At 40.9% G+C, this 24,069-nt stretch overlaps 1 protein-coding gene across 11 annotated transcripts in view; it reads right to left on the bottom strand.

Annotated features, from left to right (window-relative positions):
- Nucleotides 1-23,647, bottom strand: part of LOC118938462 (NLR family CARD domain-containing protein 3) — a 40,703-nt gene extending 17,056 nt beyond the window's left edge. For 2 of the 11 annotated variants that reach the window (XM_090197572.1, XM_090197573.1), the window contains exons 1-9: nucleotides 14,716-15,613; nucleotides 12,221-12,403; nucleotides 10,652-10,768; nucleotides 9,763-9,879; nucleotides 8,662-8,746; nucleotides 8,310-8,532; nucleotides 6,150-7,944; nucleotides 5,692-5,865; nucleotides 1,523-1,696 (exon numbers count right to left, since the gene is read on the bottom strand). In XM_090197572.1, the coding sequence (XP_090053698.1) occupies nucleotides 1,523-1,696; nucleotides 5,692-5,865; nucleotides 6,150-7,944; nucleotides 8,310-8,532; nucleotides 8,662-8,746; nucleotides 9,763-9,879; nucleotides 10,652-10,768; nucleotides 12,221-12,403; nucleotides 14,716-15,482 (3,635 nt within the window). In that variant the 5' untranslated portion in view covers nucleotides 15,483-15,613. Of the gene's footprint in view, nucleotides 1-158; nucleotides 1,389-1,522; nucleotides 1,697-5,691; nucleotides 5,866-6,149; nucleotides 7,945-8,309; nucleotides 8,533-8,661; nucleotides 8,747-9,762; nucleotides 9,880-10,651; nucleotides 10,769-12,220; nucleotides 12,404-14,715; nucleotides 15,614-21,080; nucleotides 21,506-23,480 lie in introns of those variants that run through there. The other 9 variants (XM_090197574.1, XM_090197575.1, XM_090197576.1 and 6 more) reach the window with 8 other exon arrangements.
- Between the last annotated feature and the right edge of the window lie 422 nt (nucleotides 23,648-24,069).

The following is a 24,069-nucleotide window of genomic DNA, read 5'->3' as shown; positions in this document are numbered from 1 at the left end:
AGCTCAGCCGCAAAGTAGCATCACAAGCTCCCAGAACGGGACCGCTGAGTGCTGAAGTCTGTAAAAATCACCTTGCATCAATCACCAAACTGCCTCTGGAAACAACGTCAGAACAACAACTGTTCGTCGGGAGCTTCGATCATTTTTTTATTTTATTTCACCTTTATTTAACCAGGTAGGCTAGTTCAGAACAAGTTCTCATTTACAATTGCGACCTGGCCAAGATAAAGCAAAGCAGTTCAACACATACAACAACACAGAGTTACACATGGAGTAAAACAAACATACAGTCAATAATACAGTATAAACAAGTCTATATACGATGTGAGCAAATGAGGTGAGATAAGGGAGGTAAAGGCAAAAAAAGGCCATGGTGGCAAAGTAAATACAATATAGCAAGTAAAACACTGGAATGGTAGATTTGCAATGGAAGAATGTGCAAAGTAGAAATAAAAATAATGGGGTGCAAAGGAGCAAAATAAATACAAATTAAATACAGTAGGGAAAGAGGTAGTTGTTTGGGCTAAATTATAGATGGGCTATGTACAGGTGCAGTAATCTGTGAGCTGCTCTGACAGTTGGTGCTTAAAGCTAGTGAGGGAGATAAGTGTTTCCAGTTTCAGAGATTTTTGTAGTTCGTTCCAGTCATTGGCAGCAGAGAACTGGAAGGAGAGGCGGCCAAAGAAAGAATTGGTTTTGGGGGTGACTAGAGAGATATACCTGCTGGAGCGTGTGCTACAGGTGGGAGATGCTATGGTGACCAGCGAGCTGAGATAAGGGGGGACTTTACCTAGCAGGGTCTTGTAGATGACATGGAGCCAGTGGGTTTGGCGACGAGTATGAAGCGAGGGCCAGCCAATGAGATCTGGGTACTACCGTAAGTCCCTTAGTTCAAGTGAAGGGAAATCTTAACGCTACACCATAAATTGACATTCTAGACAATTCTGTGCTTCCAACTTTGTGGCAACAGTTTGGGGAAAGCCCTTTCCTGTTTCAGGATGACAAGGCCCCCATGCACAAAGCGAGATCCATACAGAAATTGTTTGTCGAGATCGGTGAGGAAGAACTTGACTGGCTGCACAGAGCTCTGACCTCAACCCCATCGAACACCTTTGGGATGAATTGGAACGCCGACTGCGAGCCAGACCTAAACAGCCAACATCATTGCCTGACCTCACTAACGCTCTTGTGGCTGAATGGAAGCAAATCCCCGCAGCAATGTTCCAACATCTAGTTGAAAGCCTTCCCAGAAGAGTGGAGTTCACATCAGCAAAGGGGAGATGAACTCCATATTAATGACCATGATTTTGCAATGAGATGTTCGGCGAGCAGGTGTCCATATACTTTTGGTTTTGTAGTGCGTATCAGTGTCCTGAAACAAGCTATATCTATTCAGAAATGGATGTATCATTATTAACAATGCCAAATGATCGAGTTTTGCTTGTAGATAGAAACATGTACAGTACAAATATTTGATAAGATGAACAGATATCACTTGTTGACCAACTACAGGAATACTGACCTCAGAGTCTCCAGTTTACAGTGGGGATTCCCCAGTCCAGCAGAGAGCAGCTTCACTCCTGAATCCTTCAGGTCATTGTTACTCAGATCCATCTCTCTCAGGTGTGAGGGGTTTGAACTGAGAGCTGAGACCAGAGAAGCACAGCCTTCCTCTGTGACTTGACAGCCTGACAGCCTGCAAAGAGTCAAATCAATTAAAAATCACACTGCTATTATTTGGTGGTGAAGATGGAGTGGCAGTATATTTTTTACAACATTTTAAATGGATGTATCATTATGAAAAATAATAAGTCCTGCTTGTAGAGAGAAATATAAAACACAAATATGTGAGTAGACTGACCAGACCAGTTTACAAAGCAGTATCAGTCAAGATACAGACAGTGAGGTACTAATCAGAATTAGTTTGTATTGTGTACACAGTCCACACCATATCTATTTTGACAGTGAAACTCACATTTTGGCTCTATACTCCAGCATTTTGAGGTGACAGTATATAATGTCACCTTTAATTTGAGAGCATATTCACACGTCTCAATCACATTTCAAAATTAAAGTATTTTATTTATCTATTCCCCCATTTGAAGAAGTCATACGTATTCTGACCAGTTCACTTATCAAATCAAATCAAATTTTATTTGTCACATACACATGGTTAGCAGATGTTAATGCGAGTGTAGCGAAATGCTTGTGCTTCTAGTTCCGACAATGCAGTAATAACCAACAAGTAATCTAACTAACAATTCCAAAACTACTGTCTTGTACACAGTGTAAGGGGATAAAGAATATGTACATAAGGATATATGAATGAGTGATGGTACAGAGCAGCATAGGCAAGATACAGTAGATGGTATCGAGTACAGTATGTACAAATGAGATGAGTATGTAAACAAAGTGGCATAGTTTAAAGTGGCTAGTGATACATGTATTACATAAGGATACAGTCGATGATATAGAGTACAGTATATACGTATGCATATGAGATGAATAATGTAGGGTAAGTAACATTATATAAGGTAGCATTGTTTAAAGTGGCTAGTGATATATTTACATCGTTTCCCATCAATTCCCATTATTAAAGTGGCTGGAGTTGAGTCAGTGTCAGTGTGTTGGCAGCAGCCACTCAGTGCTAGTGATGGCTGTTTAACAGTCTGATGGCCTTGAGATAGAAACTGTTTTTCAGTCTCTCGGTCCCAGCTTTGATGCACCTGTACTGACCTCGCCTTCTGGATGATAGCGGGGTGAACAGGCAGTGGCTCGGGTGGTTGATGTCCTTGATGATCTTTATGGCCTTCCTGTGACATCGGGTGGTGTAGGTGTCCTGGAGGGCAGGTAGTTTGCCCCCGGTGATGCGTTGTGCAGACCTCACTACCCTCTGGAGAGCCTTACGGTTGAGGGCGGAGCAGTTGCCGTACCAGGCGGTGGTACAGCCCGCCAGGATGCTCTCGATTGTGCATCTGTAGAAGTTTGTGAGTGCTTTTGGTGACAAGCCAAATTTCTTCAGCCTCCTGAGGTTGAAGAGGCGCTGCTGCGCCATCTTCACGATGCTGTCTGTGTGAGTGGACCAATTCAGTTTGTCTGTGATGTGTATGCCGAGGAACTTAAAACTTGCTACCCTCTCCACTACTGTTCCATCGATGTGGATAGGGGGGTGTTCCCTCTGCTGTTTCCTGAAGTCCACAATCATCTCCTTAGTTTTGTTGACGTTGAGTGTGAGGTTATTTTCCTGACACCACACTCTGAGGGCCCTCACCTCCTCCCTGTAGGCCGTCTCGTCGTTGTTGGTAATCAAGCCTACCACTGTTGTGTCGTCCGCAAACTTGATGATTGAGTTGGAGGCGTGCGTGGCCACGCAGTCGTGGGTGAACAGGGAGTACAGGAGAGGGCTCAGAACGCACCCTTGTGGGGCCCCAGTGTTGAGGATCAGCGGGGAGGAGATGTTGTTGCCTACCCTACCCTCACCACCTGGGGGCGGCCCGTCAGGAAGTCCAGTACCCAGTTGCACAGGGCGGGGTCGAGACCCAGGGTCTCGAGCTTGATGACGAGCTTGGAGGGTACTATGGTGTTGAATACTTTAATAGTATATTAAAGTAGTAAAAAGTTTAGTATTTGGTCCCAAACTCATTGGTTGCATTTGCAGTTGTTTTAGTTGTGTTTTGGGTTATATTTTTCCCAATAGTAACTGAATGGTGGATGATGACTGAAGTAAAAAATAGCGTGAACATGTTTATAAACAATACTAATAATGATGATGCCCTGATTAAGATAACTTTTTTTTTAAGTTACAAAAGCTAACCTCTCACAATGACCAATAACAGAGGCGGGATTGGGGGTGATCTTTGAACCTCTAACTTTCTCAATCATCATTATTCATGATTTCATTCATGATTATTCTTAATCGTGGTAGCATCCACATGAATGTAAAAGTGTTCAGAAACATAATCTATTCTTACTTACGATACAAGTGAAGTCACTCCAAAATGACATTCACATTCAGTGTCTATTGAGAAAAACATCATCCAAAACACAACCAAGACAAACTGCAAATGCATTCAACAAGTTTGTAGAGTCATAAGCTTGATGTAATCACTGAAGGTAAGGAATATGGGAACACATACTAAACTTTTGTCTACTTTATTACAATATAAGTGAATTTCTCCAAAGAATTACAACTTCTTCAAATGGGAGAACTAGATACATAAAGTGCTTTCATTTCTAAACTGTAAAACCAATATGAAACAGTCCATCTCAAATAAACAATGCTGCAGCATGGCGTCACATTTATAACAGTAACTTCACTGTCCAAACACATGTGGTGTGGACTATGTGTCTGGTAAACACATATGGTGTGGACTATGTATCTGGTAAACACATATGGTGTGGACTATGTGTCTGGTAAACACATATGGTGTGGACTATGTGTCTGGTAAACACATATGGTGTGGACTATGTGTCTGGTAAACACATGTGGTGTGGACTATGTGTCTGGTAAACACATGTGGTGTGGACTATGTGTCTGGTAAACACATGTGGTGTGGACTATGTGTCTGGTAAACACATGTGGTGTGGACTATGTGTCTGGTAAACACATGTGGTGTGGACTATGTGTCTGGTAAACACATGTGGTGTGGACTATGTGTCTGGTAAACACATATGATGTGGACTATGTGTCTGGTAAACACATATGATGTGGACTATGTATCTGGTAAACACATGTGGTGTGGACTATGTGTCTGGTAAACACATGTGGTGTGGACTATGTGTCTGGTAAACATGTGGTGTGGACTATGTGTCTGGTAAACACATGTGGTGTGGACTATGTGTCTGGTAAACACATGTGGTGTGGACTATGTGTCTGGTAAACACATGTGGTGTGGACTATGTATCTGGTAAACACATGTGGTGTGGACTATGTGTCTGGTAAACACATATGGTGTGGACTATGTGTCTGGTAAACACATATGGTGTGGACTATGTGTCTGGTAAACACATATGATGTGGACTATGTGTCTGGTAAACACATATGGTGTGGACTATGTGTCTGGTAAACACATGTGGTGTGGACTATGTGTCTGGTAAACACATGTGGTGTGGACTATGTGCCTGGTAAACACATGTGGTGTGGACTATGTGTCTGGTAAACACATGTGGTGTGGACTATGTGTCTGGTAAACACATGTGGTGTGGACTATGTGTCTGGTAAACACATGTGGTGTGGACTATGTGTCTGGTAAACACATGTGGTGTGGACTATGTGTCTGGTAAACACATGTGGTGTGGACTATGTGTGTCTGGTAAACACATGTGGTGTGGACTATGTGTCTGGTAAACACATATGGTGTGGACTATGTGTGTCTGGTAAACACATATGGTGTGGACTATGTGTGTCTGGTAAACACATATGGTGTGGACTATGTGTCTGGTAAACACATATGGTGTGGACTATGTGTCTGGTAAACACATATGATGTGGACTATGTGTCTGGTAAACACACATGTGATGTGGACTATGTGTCTGGTAAACACATGTGGTGTGGACTATGTGACTGGTAAACACACATGTGATGTGGACTATGTGTCTGGTAAACACATGTGGTGTGGACTATGTGTCTGGTAAACACATGTGGATCTGGTGAACAGTTGTCACTTGTTGACCAACTAGAGGAATACTGACCTCAGAGTCTCCAGTTTACAGTGAGGATTCCCCAGTCCAGCAGAGAGCAGCTTCACTCCTGAATCCTTCAGGTCATTGTTACTCAGATCCAGCTCTCTCAGGTGTGAGGGGTTTGAACTGAGAGCTGAGACCAGAGAAGCACAGCCTTCCTCTGTGACTCCACAGCCTGACAGCCTGATAAAGAGATCATCATGATTTCACAAACACACTGTTAATTTAACACCAGTAGTGTAGAAGGACAATGGCCGATGCATTTGGTTTATTCTCTCAAACAACATATAGATTCATCTTCTGTCTCTTAGAATTGTATGGTCATATTGTTATACTAATGTGAACAGCAACGCATTGATTCAGTATGTATTTCAATATAATATATACATATTATAGTACATATTTTTCCTCTAATCTGAGTATTTAATTCTGCTTATTAGTATTTAAATGTCTTGTTATGTACTCACAGAGCAGCTCTGGAGGCTTTGACCACTGGCAGCAGCCTCAGAAGACCTTCCTCTGATCTGGAGTATTTCTTCAGGTCAAACACATCCAGCTCATTTTCTGAAGTCAGCAACACAAAGACCAGAGCTGACCACTGTGCAGGTGAACGTTTGGCTTCTGAGAGACTTCCTGATCTCAGGTAGTTTTGGATTTCCTCCACTAAAGAATTGTCCTTCAGTTCATTCAGACAGTGGAACAGATTGATGCACCTCTCTGGAGAGGGATTCTCCCTGATCTTCTTCTTGATGTACTTCACCGTTTCTTCATGGCTCTGTGAGCTGCTTCCTGTCTTTGTCAGTAGACCTCGTAAGTGCTTCTGATTGGACTCCAGTGAGAGGCCCAGAAGGAAGCGGAGGAAAAGGTCCAGGTTTCCTGTCTCACTTTGTAAGGCTTTATCCACAGCACTCTTGTAGAAAGTAACTCCAGGCTTGTTTCTGAACAGAGCAAAACGGTTCCTGGACGTTGATTGCGGATTGGTCATTCGATTCTCATTGTTGCTGAATGAAAGGAACACATATACAGCAGCCAGAAACTCCTGAATGCTCAGATGTACGAAGCAGTACACCTTGTCCTGGTACAGCCCACATTCCTCTTTAAAGAGCTGTGTGCACAATCCTGAGTACACTGAGGCTTCATTGACATCAATGCCAGACTCTTTCAGGTCTTCTTTATAAAAAATCAGATTGCCCTTCACAAGCTGTTGAAAAGCCAGTTTTCCCAGTGACAGAATGCTCTCTTTATTCCAGTCTGGACCTGTCTCTTCATTCCCAAGATACTTTTCATTCTTCTGTTTGGTATGAAACACCACAAGGTGTGTGTACATCTCAGTCAGAGTCTTGGGCATCTCTTCTCTCTTATGTTTCAGCATGTCTTCAAGGACTGTTGCAGAAATCCAACAGAAGACTGGAATGTGGCACATGATGTGGAGGCTCCTTGATGTCTTTATGTGTGAGATGATTCTGCTGGCCAGGTCCTCATCACTGAATCTCTTCCTGAAGTACTCCTCCTTCTGTGGGTCATTGAACCCTCGTACCTCTGTCACCTGGTCAACACACTCAGGGGGGATCTGATTGGCTGCTGCAGGTCGGGTAGTTATCCAGAGGAGAGCAGAGGGTAGCAGATTTCCCTTAATGAGATTTGTCAGCAGAACATCCACTGAGGATGACTTTGTGATGTCACAACATATCTTGTTCTTCTGGAAGTCTAGGGGCAGTCGGCACTCATCCAGACCATCAAAGATGAACAGAACTTTGTACTTGTCGAAGTTGGAGATTTTTGATTCTTTGGTTTCCATTGAGAAGTGATTGAGAAGTTCAATCAAAGTGTGTTTTTTCTCTTTCATCAAATTCAGCTCCCGAAAAGGGAATGAAAATACAAATTGGACATCCTGATTTGCTTTTCCTTCAGCCCAGTCCAGAATGAACTTCTGCACAGAGACTGTTTTTCCAATGCCAGCAACTCCCTTTGTCAGCACAGTTCTGATAAGTTTGTCTTGTCCAGTTAAGGGTTTGAAGATGTCGTTACATTTGATTGCAGTCTCTGGTCTTGCTTGTTTCCTGGTTGTTGTCTCAATCTGTCTCAGCTCATGTTCATTATTGACCTCTCCTGTTCCACCCTCTGTGATGTAGAGCTCTGTGTAGATCTTATTGAGAAGTGTTGGGTTTCCTTGTTTAGCGATCCCCTCAAATACACATTGAAACTTCTTCTTTAGATTAGATTTGAGTTCACGTTGGCAAATCACAGCAAGCTCATCTGAATCTAGAAATGAAACACAGGATATCAATATTACATCTGTTTCAATGCCTAAAGTTGTACATTATTATAATTTATTATCTTACCTGCCTGTATAAATGTGTTAATGTTTTCATAATGAATTGCACACTGGTTTGACTGATTATATTATTATTGGTTTAATTGGTGGAATAGTTAATGAATAATAATTATCTGTCTCTTCTGTCTAAATTAATCAACACATCCCTGCTGCTACTTGATGAGGTCACTAGGTGTTTTGTTAAGGCTGCTACAATATCATTGTGTTACACAGCTACTTTAGCTGTACTTTAGCTACAGATTTTAAATGTTTGTTGTAAAACAGCATTCAACATGAGGCAGACAGCTCTTACTTTTCTCCAGTGTGTCAGCAAGCTCCTTCTGATTCATTTTCCTCAGGACGTGCAGTGTGATCTTCAGAGCCCCCTCTCTGGCACTGCTCTCCTGCTTCTCATCTTCAGCATCCACCACTTCCTGCTTCTGACTCTCAAAGCCTTGTGGGAGTTCTGGACTCAGAATCCTCTTGAACATCTTCAGCTCGTTCTTCACAAATGTGATAATATTCTCTTCAAGCAACTGAAATAAATTAAGTTAATAAGTTAAGCAAGAGAATAAATACTTTCTCATGAACACATTAATGAATGATTGACAGATCAACTTTACTGGAGGTAAACAAAAACAAATGTACATAACAGGACCACATACATTGAATATAGAGGCCAGGTCTGTTTGATGACTCTGGGAAGACTGACCACTGAGAACCTCTGACTCTGATGTCTCCTGTTGGTTTCTGTGGACAAAAGATGAGATTACCTCATCCAGGGAGTGCACTCACACACACACAGGGAATGATAACAGGTGTACATTTCAGTGTGAAATACTTACTTACGAGCCCTTTCCAACAATGCATTTAAAAAGTACGAAAAATCGGATAAATAAGGAGATGGTAACACAATAAAATAACAATATCGAGGAAATAAGGAGTACCAGTCCTTTATTTAAACACACTGGGTCAATGTGCAGGGGTACCAGGTAGTTGATGGTAATAATGAGACTATAAGGAGTACCAGTACTGAGTCAATGTGCAGGGGTACCAGGTAGTTGAGGTAATAATGAGACTATAAGGAGTACCAGTACTGAGTCAATGTGCAGGGGTACCAGGTAGTTGAGGTAATAATGAGACTATAAGGAGTACCAGTACTGAGTCAATGTGCAGGGGTACCAGGTAGTTGATGGTAATAATGAGACTATAAGGAGTACCAGTACTGAGTCAATGTGCAGGGTACCAGGTAGTTGAGGTAATAATGAGACTATAAGGAGTACCAGTACTGAGTCAATGTGCAGGGGTACCAGGTAGTTGAGGTAATAATGAGACTATAAGGAGTACCAGTACTGAGTCAATGTGCAGGGGTACCAGGTAGTTGAGGTAATAATGAGACTATAAGGAGTACCAGTACTGAGTCAATGTGCAGGGGTACCAGGTAGTTGAGGTAATAATGAGACTATAAGGAGTACCAGTACTGAGTCAATGTGCAGGGGTACCAGGTAGTTGTGGTAATATGTACATGTAGGTAGGGGTAAAAGTGACTAGGCAATCAGGATAGAGATCACATCTCCTCCAGGGAGTGCACACTTTGTCATACACACACACAGGGAGGGAATGTTGTGTTTGTTTGATATTGTTGTAGGTTGAAAAAATGGTTTGCCTATGGATTATGAAAACAACTAAAAGAAATGGGAAAATGGGAGAGGAGAAATAACTAGAGACAGTGTTGTTTAACTCCCTGACCCATGAGTTCTTCTTACCTTTGTTCAGTAGAAAAGTCTCCCTCTCTGAACACTATAGGTACCTCCATAGACTGGTCACTCTTCATGGACACACAACTGGGAACAGGGGAGGCTGGTCTCTCCTGCTTGATTGGACTTCAACACAACAGAGACAAACATTACATCTCTCATCTACTCTGAGCTCAGATGGGGAAACATAATAATAGTTTCATTCCAAATCGCTATATATCCATTTTTAGAAACAATTGTAAATGGTTAAAGAAATTATTAATGAAATTGTTGTGTTTTTTCCATTATCTAATCATTACATGGGGTTGTTAAATGACAGATTTTAAACAAATGGGTTAATTTCAGAGACAAATATTTTATTTTTCTAAATGCTATACATCTGCCTCACTCCTAGAGAAATATGTAGTACTGCTAGGTTTATACAGTCAAGTGATTATTATTTGACTCTGCTGGTCGTCTGTTAACATTTTAAAATCTTGAAGAATGATCTGGCCTTAATGGCCATGTACTCTTATAATCTCACCCCACAGCCAGAAGAGGACTGGCCACCCCTCAGAGCCTGCTTCCTCACTAGGTTTATTCCTAAATTCAAGCCTTTCTAGGGAGTTTTTCCTAGCCACCATGCTTCTACATCTCAGCTTGCTCTTTGGGGTTTTAGACTGGGTTTCTATATAAACACTTTGTGACAACTGCTGATGTAAAAAATGTATTCTGGGAATGCACACAAACACACACACAGGGAGGGAATGTTGTGTTTGTTTAGGATTGTTTTAGGACTTTTGAAAATGGAAAATAGGATTAGCCTATGAATTATGAAAACATCTAAAATAAATAGAGGAGAAATTACTACAGACAGTGTTGTTTAACTCCCTGACCATGACCCATGAGTTCTTCTTACCTTTGTTCAGTAGAAAAGTCTCCCTCTCTGAACACTATAGGTACCTCCATAGACTGGTCACTCTTCATGGACACACAGCTGGGCACAGGGGAGGCTGGTCTCTCCTGCTTGATTGGACTTCAACACAGAGACAAACATTACATCTCTCATCTACTCTGAGCTCAGATGGGGAAACATAAGAGGAGTTTCATTCCAAAACGCTGTTTATCCATTTCCAGAAATGTTGGTAAATTAGCTTTATTGTTTCAAGAAATTCTGAAAGAGATTGGTGTGTTTTTTCACGAGCTAATCATGGCGATTGTTCAATGACAGACATGTATTTGTTTAAAATCTAATCACTTGATGGTTTCTTTTCAGAGACAAATAATCATGTTATTTTTCGAAATGCTAAATATCTGCCTCACTCTCAGAGAGATAAGTAGTACTGCTAGGTTTTACACTGTCAAATGTAACAAATAACTACATTTATAATAAAGAACTGTACACATATTAAAAAATAACTATTCAATACAGTAATAAATAAATATAAATAAATATTTTCATTCAACATTTTAGTAATTTAGCAGATGCTCTTATCCAGGGCCTGGTTTCCCAAAAGCATTTTAAGGCTACCTTCATTTTTAGAACCTTCGTAGGAGCATCGTTAAATCTCAGATCTGTTTTCTAAAACAATCCTTATTAACGTTGCACTTGAAACTGTTAATATTCTAACGCATGTCTCAGACCTCCGTGTGTGAAGGAGAGCGACCCTCTACGTATTTTACTGGTTTGTGCCTCACTAACTCCGCCCCCAGTTAGAAGGGAATAAATCAGCCCAAGACTTAACACACAGGAACTTTATTTAAACACACCGAGGAAGATGAACATGGGGATTTTTATTTATTTAATATGAACTGTTGTCCTCCTTCCACTATGTCTCCCTGTAGGGAACAACAGCTTACACACGTTACCAGTCCACTATGTCTCCCTGTAGGGAACAACAGCTTACACACGTTACCAGTCCACTATGTCTCCCTGTAGGGAACAACAGCTTACACACGTTACCACTCCACTATGTCTCCCTGTAGGGAACAACAGCTTACACACGTTACCAGTCCACTATGTCTCCCTGTAGGGAACAACAGCTTACACACGTTACCAGTCCACTATGTCTCCCTGTAGGGAACAACAGCTCACACACGTTACCACTCCACTATGTCTCCCTGTAGGGAACAACAGCTTACACACGTTACCAGTCCACTATGTCTCCCTGTAGGGAACAACAGCTCACACACGTTACCACTCCACTATGTCTCCCTGTAGGGAACAACAGCTTACACACGTTACCAGTCCACTATGTCTCCCTGTAGGGAACAACAGCTTACACACGTTACCAGTCCACTATGTCTCCCTGTAGGGAACAACAGCTCACACACGTTACCAGTCCACTATGTCTCCCTGTAGGGAACAACAGCTTACACACGTTACCAGTCCACTATGTCTCCCTGTCATGGCTTTTGCACCATCAGTACAGATACCAACACATCTTGACCACCAAAGTCTATTTGATGTCACAAAGCTGTCCAGTACTTTAAAAATATCCTCTCCTGTTGTCCTGGTTTCCAGTGGTTTGCAGAAGAGGATGTCTTCCTTAATAGACCCCATAAACGTAACAGACATGTGCCAGGCCCACCACGTCTGTTGACTCGTCCAGCTGTAACAGACATATACCAGGAGCTGTGCCAGGCCCGCCACGTCTGTTGACTCATCCAGCTGTAACACATAGAATTCACTGGCTTGTATGTGAAGCAGTAATTGTTTCAAAACATCCCCTGCCATGTCACTGATGCGTCGTGAAACAGTGTTTGATGAAGGCATTGTCTGTATAGTTTTTGTTGGCCTTTTCCCCATTGTTACAGCCATATCCGCGGCAGCAGGAAGAATTATGTCCTCTACAATAGTATGGGTCTTGCCTGTCCTAGCCGTCGGTAGCTGACCATTTAAGACTCTTCTAGCCCCTTCTTATTAATGGTATCTGTTGCTTTTATACAGTCTTACTACTCGAAAGTCACCTTATTTCTCGCTCAAAACACTCCTGTGGCTTATTTTTCAAATTGGCATGTTTTGTTTCTAAATGTAAGTGAATATTTAAATCGCTATTTGTGAATTTATGAAACCTGTGCCGCAATAAAAATATTTTGATGTGGGGTGCTGTCATCAAACAATCGCATGTTTTCGCTGTAATAGCTACTGTAAATCGGACAGTGCAGTTAGATGAACAAGAATTTAAGCTTTCAACCGATATAAGACTATATGTACCTAAATGTTTAATATCCATAATATTTATGATTATTTATTTGAATTGCACGCCCTCCAGTTTCACTGGAAGTTGTCCCGCTAGCGTGACACCTAGGCCTAAACATTTTTTTAAAGAGGTACCAGAAGGTGTCTGGATAATAAACTCATGAGCTGTCCTAACCAGTTAAGAGGTACCAGCAGGTGTCTGGATAATAGAAACATACAGCTAGTCAGTGGTTCCTGAACCACATGTAAATGCTTTGGAGCAGTGGCAACCTGTTATTCAGGGCAAAAGGTAACAAAATGTGGCAGAATCCTTTTTTTTCCCTTTAACGAGCCCGACGAGCCTGAAGCCTTCTGAGAATTCGTAGGCGATCTAATAAACCCCCCCCCCCGCCTTCCATTCTGCTAGCAAACACGCAATCATTGGAAAATAAAATCAACGACCTACAAGGAAGATTAAACTACCAACGGGACATTCAAAACTGTAATATCTTATGCTTCACGGAGTTGTGGCTGAATGACGACATTATCAACATACAGCTAGCTGGCTGGTTATACACTGCACCGGCAGGATAGAACAGCGGCATCTGGTAAGACAAGGGGCGGCGGACTATTTTTATAACAGCTGGTGCACGATATCTAAGGAAGTCTCAAGGTTTTGCTCATCTGAGATAGAGTATCTCATGATAAGCTGTAGACCACACTATCTACATACCACCACAGTCAGAGGCTGGCACTAAGACAGCACTGAATGAGCTGTATTCCGCCATAAGCAAACAGGAAAACGCTCACCCAGAGGCGACGCTCCTAGTGGCTGGGAATTTTAATGCAGGGAAACTTAAATCAGTCTTATCAAATTTCTATCAGCATGTTAAGTCTTGGTCCAAAAGGCTTCTAAACAGCTTCTACCCCCAAGCCATAAGACTCGTGAACATCTAAAAAAAAATGGCTACCTAGACTATTTGCATTGTCCCCACTCCTTTGCAGAGTCACTTTAAACTCTACCTACATGGACATATTACCTCGACTAACTGGTGTCACCGCACATTGACTCTGTAACGGTACCTCCTTGTATATAGTCTCGCTATTGTTATTTTACTGCTGCTCTTTAATTACTTGTTACTTTTAACTCTTATTTGAATTTTTTAAAACTGCATTGTTGTTTAAGGACTCGTAAGTAAGCATTTCACTGTAAGGTCTACTACACCTGTTGTATTCGGTGCATGTGACTGATTTTAAGTGTTTCCACAAATCCGTATGGGAAAATGTATGGTGGAAAAACTATTGGAACAATTTCCCTGTTTGACCGCTAGGTGTTATAATACCCATAACACCTCCACTGTGGGGCTCTATAGCTCAAATGAAATGGGATGATCTAGAGAATGCAGCCATTTTTTTGTTTCATCTTGCTGTGGTGTTCTCAGCCAAATTTTCTGCCCTCAAAATGAAAAAATAAGATACTAAATAATTTCATATAATTTAACTGACCACTTTCTCTTGGTCACAGACGGACAAAATCACGTTGTGTTTACAGCTGAAGTTGTAACAAGTCTGCACACATTTGAATGGTGTCTCTGCACCGCTCAGTGGACGTTTTAGGAGAAAAGGTCATACACTAAAATCTATGAATAAAAAAATCTTAGAACAGTAATATTCTACACATACATTGAAGGTACTTATAAGCCTTAATTTCTGATGTAAAAAACACAAATGTGAAGAAATGGTGGATACAGCATTTTGGATATAAACTTTTCATAAGTTCTTAAACAAAATTGTCATCTCACCTCTTAGATTTGGTGACATGTTTCCCAGAGAGACTCATTTTAGAGGCAGGGCGCCCCTCCTCTCTCTCCCCAGAGAGACTCATTATCGAACACTGACCCTTAAACAGAGATCCAACATGTTGGTTGTGGTTAACACAGTGACAACTAAACAGAGATCCAACATGTTGGTTGTGGTTATTAACACAGTGACAACTAAACAGAGATCCAACATGTTGGTTGTGGTTATTAACACAGTGACAACTAAACAGAGATCCAACATGTTGGTTGTGGTTAACACAGTGACAAAAAAACAGAGATCCAACATGTTGGTTGTGGTTATTAACACAGTGACAACTAAACAGAGATCCAACATGTTGGTTGTGGTTAACACAGTGACAACTAAACAGAGATCCAACATGTTGGTTGTGGTTATTAACACAGTGACAACTAAACAGAGATCCAACATGTTGGTTGTGGTTATTAACACAGTGACTAAACAGAGATCCAACATGTTGGTTGTGGTTAACACAGTGACAACTAAACAGAGATCCAACATGTTGGTTGTGGTTAACACAGTGACAACTAAACAGAGATCCAACATGTTGGTTGTGGTTATTAACACAGTGACAACTAAACAGAGATCCAACATGTTGGTTGTGGTTATTAACACAGTGACAACTAAACAGAGATCCAACATGTTGGTTGTGGTTATTAACACAGACAACTAAACAGAGATCCAACATGTTGGTTGTGGTTAACACAGTGACAACTAAACAGAGATCCAACATGTTGGTTGTGGTTATTAACACAGACAACTAAACAGAGATCCAACGTGTTGGTTGTGGTTAACACAGTGACAACTAAACAGAGATCCAACATGTTGGTTGTGGTTAACACAGTGATAACTAAACAGAGATCCAACGTGTTGGTTGTGGTTAACACAGTGACAACTAAACAGAGATCCAACATGTTGGTTGTGGTTATTAACACAGTGACAACTAAACAGAGATCCAACATGTTGGTTGTGGTTATTAACACAGTGACAACTAAACAGAGATCCAACATGTTGGTTGTGGTTATTAACACAGTGACAACTAAACAGAGATCCAACATGTTGGTTGTGGTTAACACAGTGACAACTAAACAGAGATCCAACATGTTGGTTGTGGTTATTAACACAGTGACAACTAAACAGAGATCCAACATGTTGGTTGTGGTTATTAACACAGTGACAACTAAACAGAGATCCAACATGTTGGTTGTGGTTATTAACACAGTGACAACTAAACAGAGATCCAACATGTTGGTTGTGGTTATTAACACAGTGACAACTAAACAGAGATCCAACATGTTGGTTGTGGTTAACACAGTGACAACTAAACAGAGATCCAACATGTTGGTTGTGGTTATTAACACAGTGACAACTAAACAGAGATCCAACATGTTGGTTGTGGTTATTAACACAGTGACAACTAAACAGAGATCCAACATGTTGGTTGTGGTTATTAACACAGTGACAACTAAACAGAGATCCAACATGTTGGTTGTGGTTATTAACACAGTGACAATTCATTATTGAATGTCTTTTGTTCCATTTTATTCATTATCTCTTAGAAATAAAACATTACTAACAGACAAAAACATTCAGGTTATTTTAGGCAATCACATGAACATGTAGTCATGACGGCACTGAGCCTTTTTGTAGAATACTTTGGGAGTGATTTTAGACCATTCCTCCATACAGAATCCTTAAAAACTGCAGGAAGAAATAAACACACAATAATGAAACAAAGCTCCCTAATTGACGGGAGGTTTTAATCTTAGTCATTTACACACCAGCCGTTTACTACTATCCCAACTTCAACATTCTACCAACATCATACATAAATAATCCCTGGTAGGATCCTTACTACTATCCCAACTTCAACATTCTACCAACATCATACATAAATAATCACTGGTAGGATCCTTACTACTATCCCAACTATCAACTACCAACATCATACATTAATAATCCCTGGTAGGATCCTTACTACTATCCCAACTTCAACATTCTACCAACATCATACATGAATAACCCCTGGTAGGATCCTTACTACTATCCCAACTTCAACATTCTACTAACATCATACATAAATAATCCCTGGTAGGATCCTAACTACTATCCCAACTTCAACATTCTACCAACATCATACATAAATAATCCCTGGTAGGATCCTTACTACTATCCCAACTTCAACATTCTACCAACATCATACATAAATAATCCCTGGTAGGATCCTTACTACTATCCCAACTTCAACATTCTACCAACATCATACATAAATAATCCCTGGTAGGATCCTTACTACTATCCCAACTTCAACATTCTACCAACATCATACATAAATAATCACTGGTAGGATCCTTACTACTATCCCAACTTCAACATTCTACCAACATCATACATAAATAATCACTGGTAGGATCCTTACTACTATCCCAACTTCAACATTCTACCAACATCATACATAAATAATCCCTGGTAGGATCCTTACTACTATCCCAACTTCAACATTCTACCAACATCATACATAAATAATCACTGGTAGGATCCTTACTACTATCCCAACTTCAACATTCTACCAACATCATACATAAATAATCACTGGTAGGATCCTTACTACTATCCCGACTATCAACTATCAACAGCATACATAAATAATCCCTGGTAGGATCCTTACTACTATCCCAACTTCAACATTCTACCAACATCATACATAAATAATCACTGGTAGGATCCTTACTACTATCCCGACTATCAACTATCAACAGCATACATAAATAATCCCTGGTAGGATCCTTACTACTATCCCAACTTCAACATTCTACCAACATCATACATAAATAATCACTGGTAGGATCCTTACTACTATCCCGACTATCAACTATCAACAGCATACATAAATAATCCCTGGTAGGATCCTTACTACTATCCCAACTTCAACATTCTACCAACATCATACATAAATAATCCCTGGTAGGATCCTTACTACTATCCCGACTATCAACTATCAACAGCATACATAAATAATCCCTGGTAGGATCCTTACTACTATCCCGACTATCAACTATCAACAGCATACATAAATAATCCCTGGTAGGATCCTTACTACTATCCCAACTTCAACATTCTACCAACATCATACATAAATAATCCCTGGTAGGATCCTTACTACTATCCCGACTATCAACTATCAACAGCATACATAAATAATCCCTGGTAGGATCCTTACTACTATCCCAACTTCAACATTCTACCAACATCATATCATACATACAGTGGGGCAAAAAAGTATTTAGTCAGCCACCAATTGTGCAAGTTCTCCCACTTAAAAAGATGAGGCCTGTAATTTAGCATAGGTACACTTCAACTATGACAGATAAAATGAGAGAGAAAAAAAATACAGAAAATCACATTGTAGGATTTTAATGAATTTATTTGCAAATTATGGTGGAAAATAAGTATTTGGTCAATAACAAAAGTTAATCTCAATACTTTGTTATATACCCCTTGTTGGCAATGACAGAGGTCAAACGTTTTCTGTAAGTCTTCACAAGGTTTTCACACACTGTTGCTGGCATTTTGGCCCATTCCTCCATGCAGATCTCCTCTAGAGCAGTGATGTTTTGGGGCTGTTGCTGGGCAACACGGACTTTCAACTCCCTCCAAAGGATTGTCTATGGGGTTGTGATCTGGAGACTGGCTAGGCCACTCCAGGACCTTGAAATGCTTCTTACGAAGCCACTCCTTCGTTGCCCGGGCAGTGTGTTTGGGATCATTGTCATGCTGAAAGACCCAGCCACGTTTCATCTTCAATGCCCTTGCTGATGGAGGTTTTCACTCAAAATCTCACGATACATTGAAAGTCAATATATATTTTTTTAAAAATCAAGATATAAAAAGTATAAAAAATAAATAAAAAGAGTTCTTAACAGGGCGTTTTTTTTTTTTTTACCCTCGCAGGTGTCGTCTCCTTGAGACATTCATTCTTTCATTTACACGGATCAGTCGTCCTGGTCCCTTTGCAGAAAAACAGCCCCATGATATTTCCACCCCCATGCTTCACAGTAGGTATGGTGTTCTTTGGATGCAACTCAGCATTCTTTGTCCTCCAAACACAACGAGTTGAGTTTTTACCAAAAAGTTATATTTTGGTTTCATCTGACCATATGACATTCTCCCAATCTTATTCTGGATCATCCAAATGCTCTCTAGCAAACTTCAGACGGGCCTGGACATGTACTGGCTTAAGCAAGGGAACACATCTGGCACTGCAGGATTTGAGTCCCTGGCGGCGTAGTGTGTTACTGATGGTAGGCGTTGTTACTTTGGTCCCAGCTCTCTGCAGGTCATTCACTAGGTCCCCCCGTGTGGTTATGGGATTTTTGCTCACCGTTCTTGTGATCATTTTGACCCCACGGAGTGAGATCTTGCGTGGAGCCCCAGATCGGGGGAGATTGTCAGTGGTCTTGTATGTCTTCCATTTCCTAATAATTGCTCCCACAGTTTATTTCTTCAAACCAAGCTGCTTACCTATTGCAGATTCAGTCTTCCCAGTCTGGTGCAGGTCTACAATTTTGTTTCTGGTGTCCTTTGACAGCTCTTTGGTCTTGGCCATAGTGGAGTTTGGAGTGTGACAGGTTGTGGACAAGTGTATTTTATACTGATAACAAGTTCAAACAGGTGCCATTAATACAGGTAACGAGTGGAGGACAGAGGAGCCTCTTAAAGAAGGTCTGTGAGAGCCAGAAATCCTGCTTGTTTGTAGGTGACCAAATACTTATTTTCCACCATAATTTGCAAATAAATTCATTAAAAATCCTACAATGTGATTTTCTGGATTTTTTCCCCTCATTTTTCTGTCATAGTTGAAGTGTACCTATGATGAAAATTACAGGCCTCTCATCTTTTTAAGTGGGAGAACTTGCACAATTGGTGGCTGACTAAATACTTTTTTGCCCCACTGTATATCTAAAGGAGTTGTCTAAAGCACACACAGATCTGGGACCAGACTAATGTTTCCGTGGGTTGCCAGTTACTGTTTGTCTGGTTTCTGGTCTGTGGTCAGCAGTGGTGGCTGGTGGCATGGAGGACAGGCTCATAATAATGGCTGGAATAAAAAATAATAGAATGGTATCAAATGCATCAAACACATACAATTCCATTCACTTCATTCCAGCCCTGATTGTGAGCCGTTCATCCTCCCCTTAGCAGGCTCCTCTGGTGGTCAGTGGGCACAGCGTGGTTGTGGTCAATTCCATTTAAATTTCAATCAATTCAGAAGGTAAACCTCATTAAGAAGCATTGAAGAAAATTGGAATGTCAGTGTACTTCCTGACATTTTTATTTTAATTGTATTTAACCTTTATTTAACTAGGCAAGTCAGTTAAGAACACATTATTATTTACAATGACGGTCTACCAAAAGGCAAAAGGCCTCGTGGGGACAGTGTCTGGGATTAAAAATATAAATAAATAAAAAATATGTAGGACAAAACACACATCACGACAAGAGACAAAACACAACACTACATGAAGAGAGAACTAAGACAACAACACAGCATGGCAGCACCACATGACAACACAGCATGGTAGCAACACAACATGACAACAACATGGTAGCAACAAAACATGGTACAAACATTATTGGGCACAGACAACAGCACAAAGGGCAAGAAGGTAGATACAACAATACATCACGCAAAGCAGCCACAACTGTCAGTAAGAGTGTCCATGATTGAGTCTTTGAATGAAGAGATGGAGATACAACTGTCCAGTTTGAGTGTTTGTTGCAGCTCGTTCCACTCGTTAGCTGGAGCGAACTGAAAAGACGAGCGACCCAGGGACGTGTGTGCTTTGGGGACCTTTAACAGAATGTGACTGGCAGAACAGGTGTTGTATTAGATATCTCAGATAGGGGGGAGTGAGGCCTAATAGGGTTTTATAAATAAGCATCAACCACAGACAGAGAGAGAGAGAGCTGTTGAGGATCATTCATTTTTTCCAAGTTGACACACCTAATATTTCGATAATATGCATATTTATATCCACAAATCTCGGTTTACATTGACGCCATATTCAGAAATGCCTCAAATACCCGGAGTAATTACAGAGCGCTACGCCAGATAACAGAAATACTCATCACAAACTTTGACTAAAGATACATGTTCTACATATAATTAAAGATACACTGGTTCTTAATGCAACCGCTGTGTCAGATTTTTTTTAAACGTTACGAAAAAAGCCTATCGTGCAATAAACTGACAGTGCCCAGACATAAATATATTTCTCCGCCATGTTGGAGTCAACAGAAATACGAAATTACATCATAAATATTCCCTTACCTTTGATGATCTTTCATCAGAATGCAGTGCAAGGAGTCCTAGTTCCGCAATAAATTGTTGTTTTGTTCCATAATGTCCACTACTAGTGTCCAATTAGCTACTTTTGCTTGCAGGTTTAGCTCACATGTCCAAAAGCTGGCGCTGGTCCAGGCGTACTTGGACGAAAACTTAAAAATATATATTCCAGGTCGAATAAACTGGTCAAACTAATTAGAGAATCAATCTTCAGGATGTTATTTTCATATATCCTATAACGTTCCAACCGGAGCATACCTTTTCATCTGCAGCCAAATGGAAAGATGGTGACACCCACAGACAAATGCGCCACAGGGAAATGGCATTCTGCCAAGACAGTGACTATTTCCCCTCCCATTCGGTCAAAGTTCATACCAGAGGCTCCAATCCACGTTCTACTGAATGATGACATCTAGTAGTGGAAGGCGTAGGAAGTGCTAACAGATCCATATCTTATTTGGAAGTGGAGAGGCGATGACTTAAAATTAGACCCGCATACAGATTTTCACTTCCTGTTTGGAAGATTTTTTTATTTTTTATTTCACCTTTATTTAACCAGGGAGGCTAGTTGAGAACAAGTTCTCATTTACAACTGCGACCTGGCCAAGATAAAGCATAGCAGTGTGAGCAGACAACACAGAGTTACACATGGAGTAAACAATTAACAAGTCAATAACACAGTAGAAAACAAAGGGGGAGTCTATATACAATGTGTGCAAAAGGCATGAGGAGGTAGGCGAATAATTACAATTTTGCAGATTAACACTGGAGTGATAAATGATCAGATGGTCATGTACAGGTAGAGATATTGGTGTGCAAAAGAGCAGAAAAGTAAATAAATAAAAACAGTATGGGGATGAGGTAGGTGAAAATGGGTGGGCTATTTACCAATAGACTATGTACAGCTGCAGCGATCGGTTAGCTGCTCAGATAGCTGATGTTTGAAGTTGGTGAGGGAGATAAAAGTCTCCAACTTCAGCGATTTTTGCAATTCGTTCCAGTCACAGGCAGCAGAGTACTGGAACGAAAGGCGGCCAAATGAGGTGTTGGCTTTAGGGATGATCAGTGAGATACACCTGCTGGAGCGCGTGCTACGGATGGGTGTTGCCATCGTGACCAGTGAGCTGAGATAAGGCGGAGCTTTACCTAGCATGGACTTGTAGATGACCTGGAGCCAGTGGGTCTGGCGACGAATATGTAGCGAGGGCCAGCCGACTAGAGCATACAAGTCGCAGTGGTGGGTGGTATAAGGTGCTTTAGTGACAAAACGGATGGCACTGTGATAGACTGCATCCAGTTTGCTGAGTAGAGTGTTGGAAGCCATTTTGTAGATGACATCGCCGAAGTCGAGGATCGGTAGGATAGTCAGTTTTACTAGAGTAAGCTTGGCGGCGTGAGTGAAGGAGGCTTTGTTGCGGAATAGAAAGCCGACTCTTGATTTGATTTTCGATTGGAGATGTTTGATATGAGTCTGGAAGGAGAGTTTGCAGTCTAGCCAGACACCTAGGTACTTATAGATGTCCACATATTCTAGGTCGGAACCATCCAGGGTGGTGATGCTAGTCGGGTTTGCCTGTCCTATGAGTGCTGTTACACTCACAGACACTATTAAAACAGTTTTAGAAACTTCAGAGTGTTTTCTATCCAATAGTAATAACAATATGCATATATTAGCAATCTAGGACAGAGTAGGATGCAGTTCACTATGGGCACGCAATTCATCCAAAGTGAAAATACTGCCCCCTATCCCCAACAAATTTTAAGGGACCTAACATTGAGGCAGTAAACCAATCGCCCTGTTGTGACCATTCTGAGAAATCATATGAAACTTATTTGAATCACACCTTCATTATGCAGAATATATTACTTGTTTGCTGATAAGTACAACTTTAACTTCTCTAGAGCCTGTAAAGTATAAACTTTTTTCTCTCACTGAGTGGTGGGATGTGACTGGTAGGATTAAATGTGTTAAGGCTGCTACAATATCATTGAGTTACACGGCTACTTTAGCTACAGATTTTAAACTGATAACAAGTTCAAACTGGTGCCATTAATACAGGTAACGAGTGGAGGACAGAGGAGCCTCTTAAAGAAGAAGTTACAGGTCTGTGAGAGCCAGAAATCTTGCTTGTTTGTGGGTGACCAAATACTTATTTTCCACCATAATTTGCAAATAAATTCATTAAAAATCCTACAATGTGATTGTCTGGATTTTTTTTTCTCATTTTGTCTGTCATAGTTGAAGTGTACCTATGATGAAAATTACAGGCCTCTCCCATCTTTTTAAGTGGGAGAACTTGCACAAGTGCAATACTTTAGCTGTACTTTAGCTACAGCTTTTAAACGTTATAAAACAGCATTCAACATGAGGTAGACAGCTCTTACTTTTCTCCAGTGTGTCAGCAAGCTCCTTCTGGTTCATTTTCCTCAGGACGTGCAGTGTGATCTTCAGAGCCCCCTCTCTGGCACTGCTCTCCTGCTTCTCATCTTCAGCATCCACCACTTCCTGCTTCTGACTCTCAAAGCCTTGTGGGAATTCTGATCTCAGAATCATCTTGAACATCTTCAGCTCGTTGTTCATTTCATAATATTCTCTTCAAGCAACTGAAATAATGTCAATAAGTGTATGAATGATTGACATATCAACTTTACTTGAGGTAAACAAGTGTCTAAACTCACAGATACTAAAGGCTACTTCAATAAACAGATAAATACAGGTGTATATATCTATTGTTTAAATGTTTATGTAACCTTTATTTAACTAGGCATGTCAGATAAAGAACAAATTCTTATTTACAATGTCAGCGTCCCCCGGGCCAAACCCGGACGACGCTGGGCCAATTGCGCACCGCCCTATGGGACTCCCAATCCACCCTATGGGACTCCCAATCCGCCCTATGGGACTCCCAATCCGTCCTATGGGACTCCCAATCCGCCCTATGGGACTCCCAATCCGCCCTATTGGACTCCCAAT

The sequence above is a fragment of the Oncorhynchus mykiss genome, chromosome 13 (assembly GCF_057628025.1).
Source record: "Oncorhynchus mykiss isolate SJ-2025 chromosome 13, ASM5762802v1, whole genome shotgun sequence".
In the NCBI taxonomy this organism is placed as follows: Eukaryota; Metazoa; Chordata; class Actinopteri; order Salmoniformes; family Salmonidae; genus Oncorhynchus; species Oncorhynchus mykiss.
The sequence above is the reverse complement of the archived record's forward strand: the minus strand, read 5'-3'. Positions and strand labels throughout refer to the sequence as shown.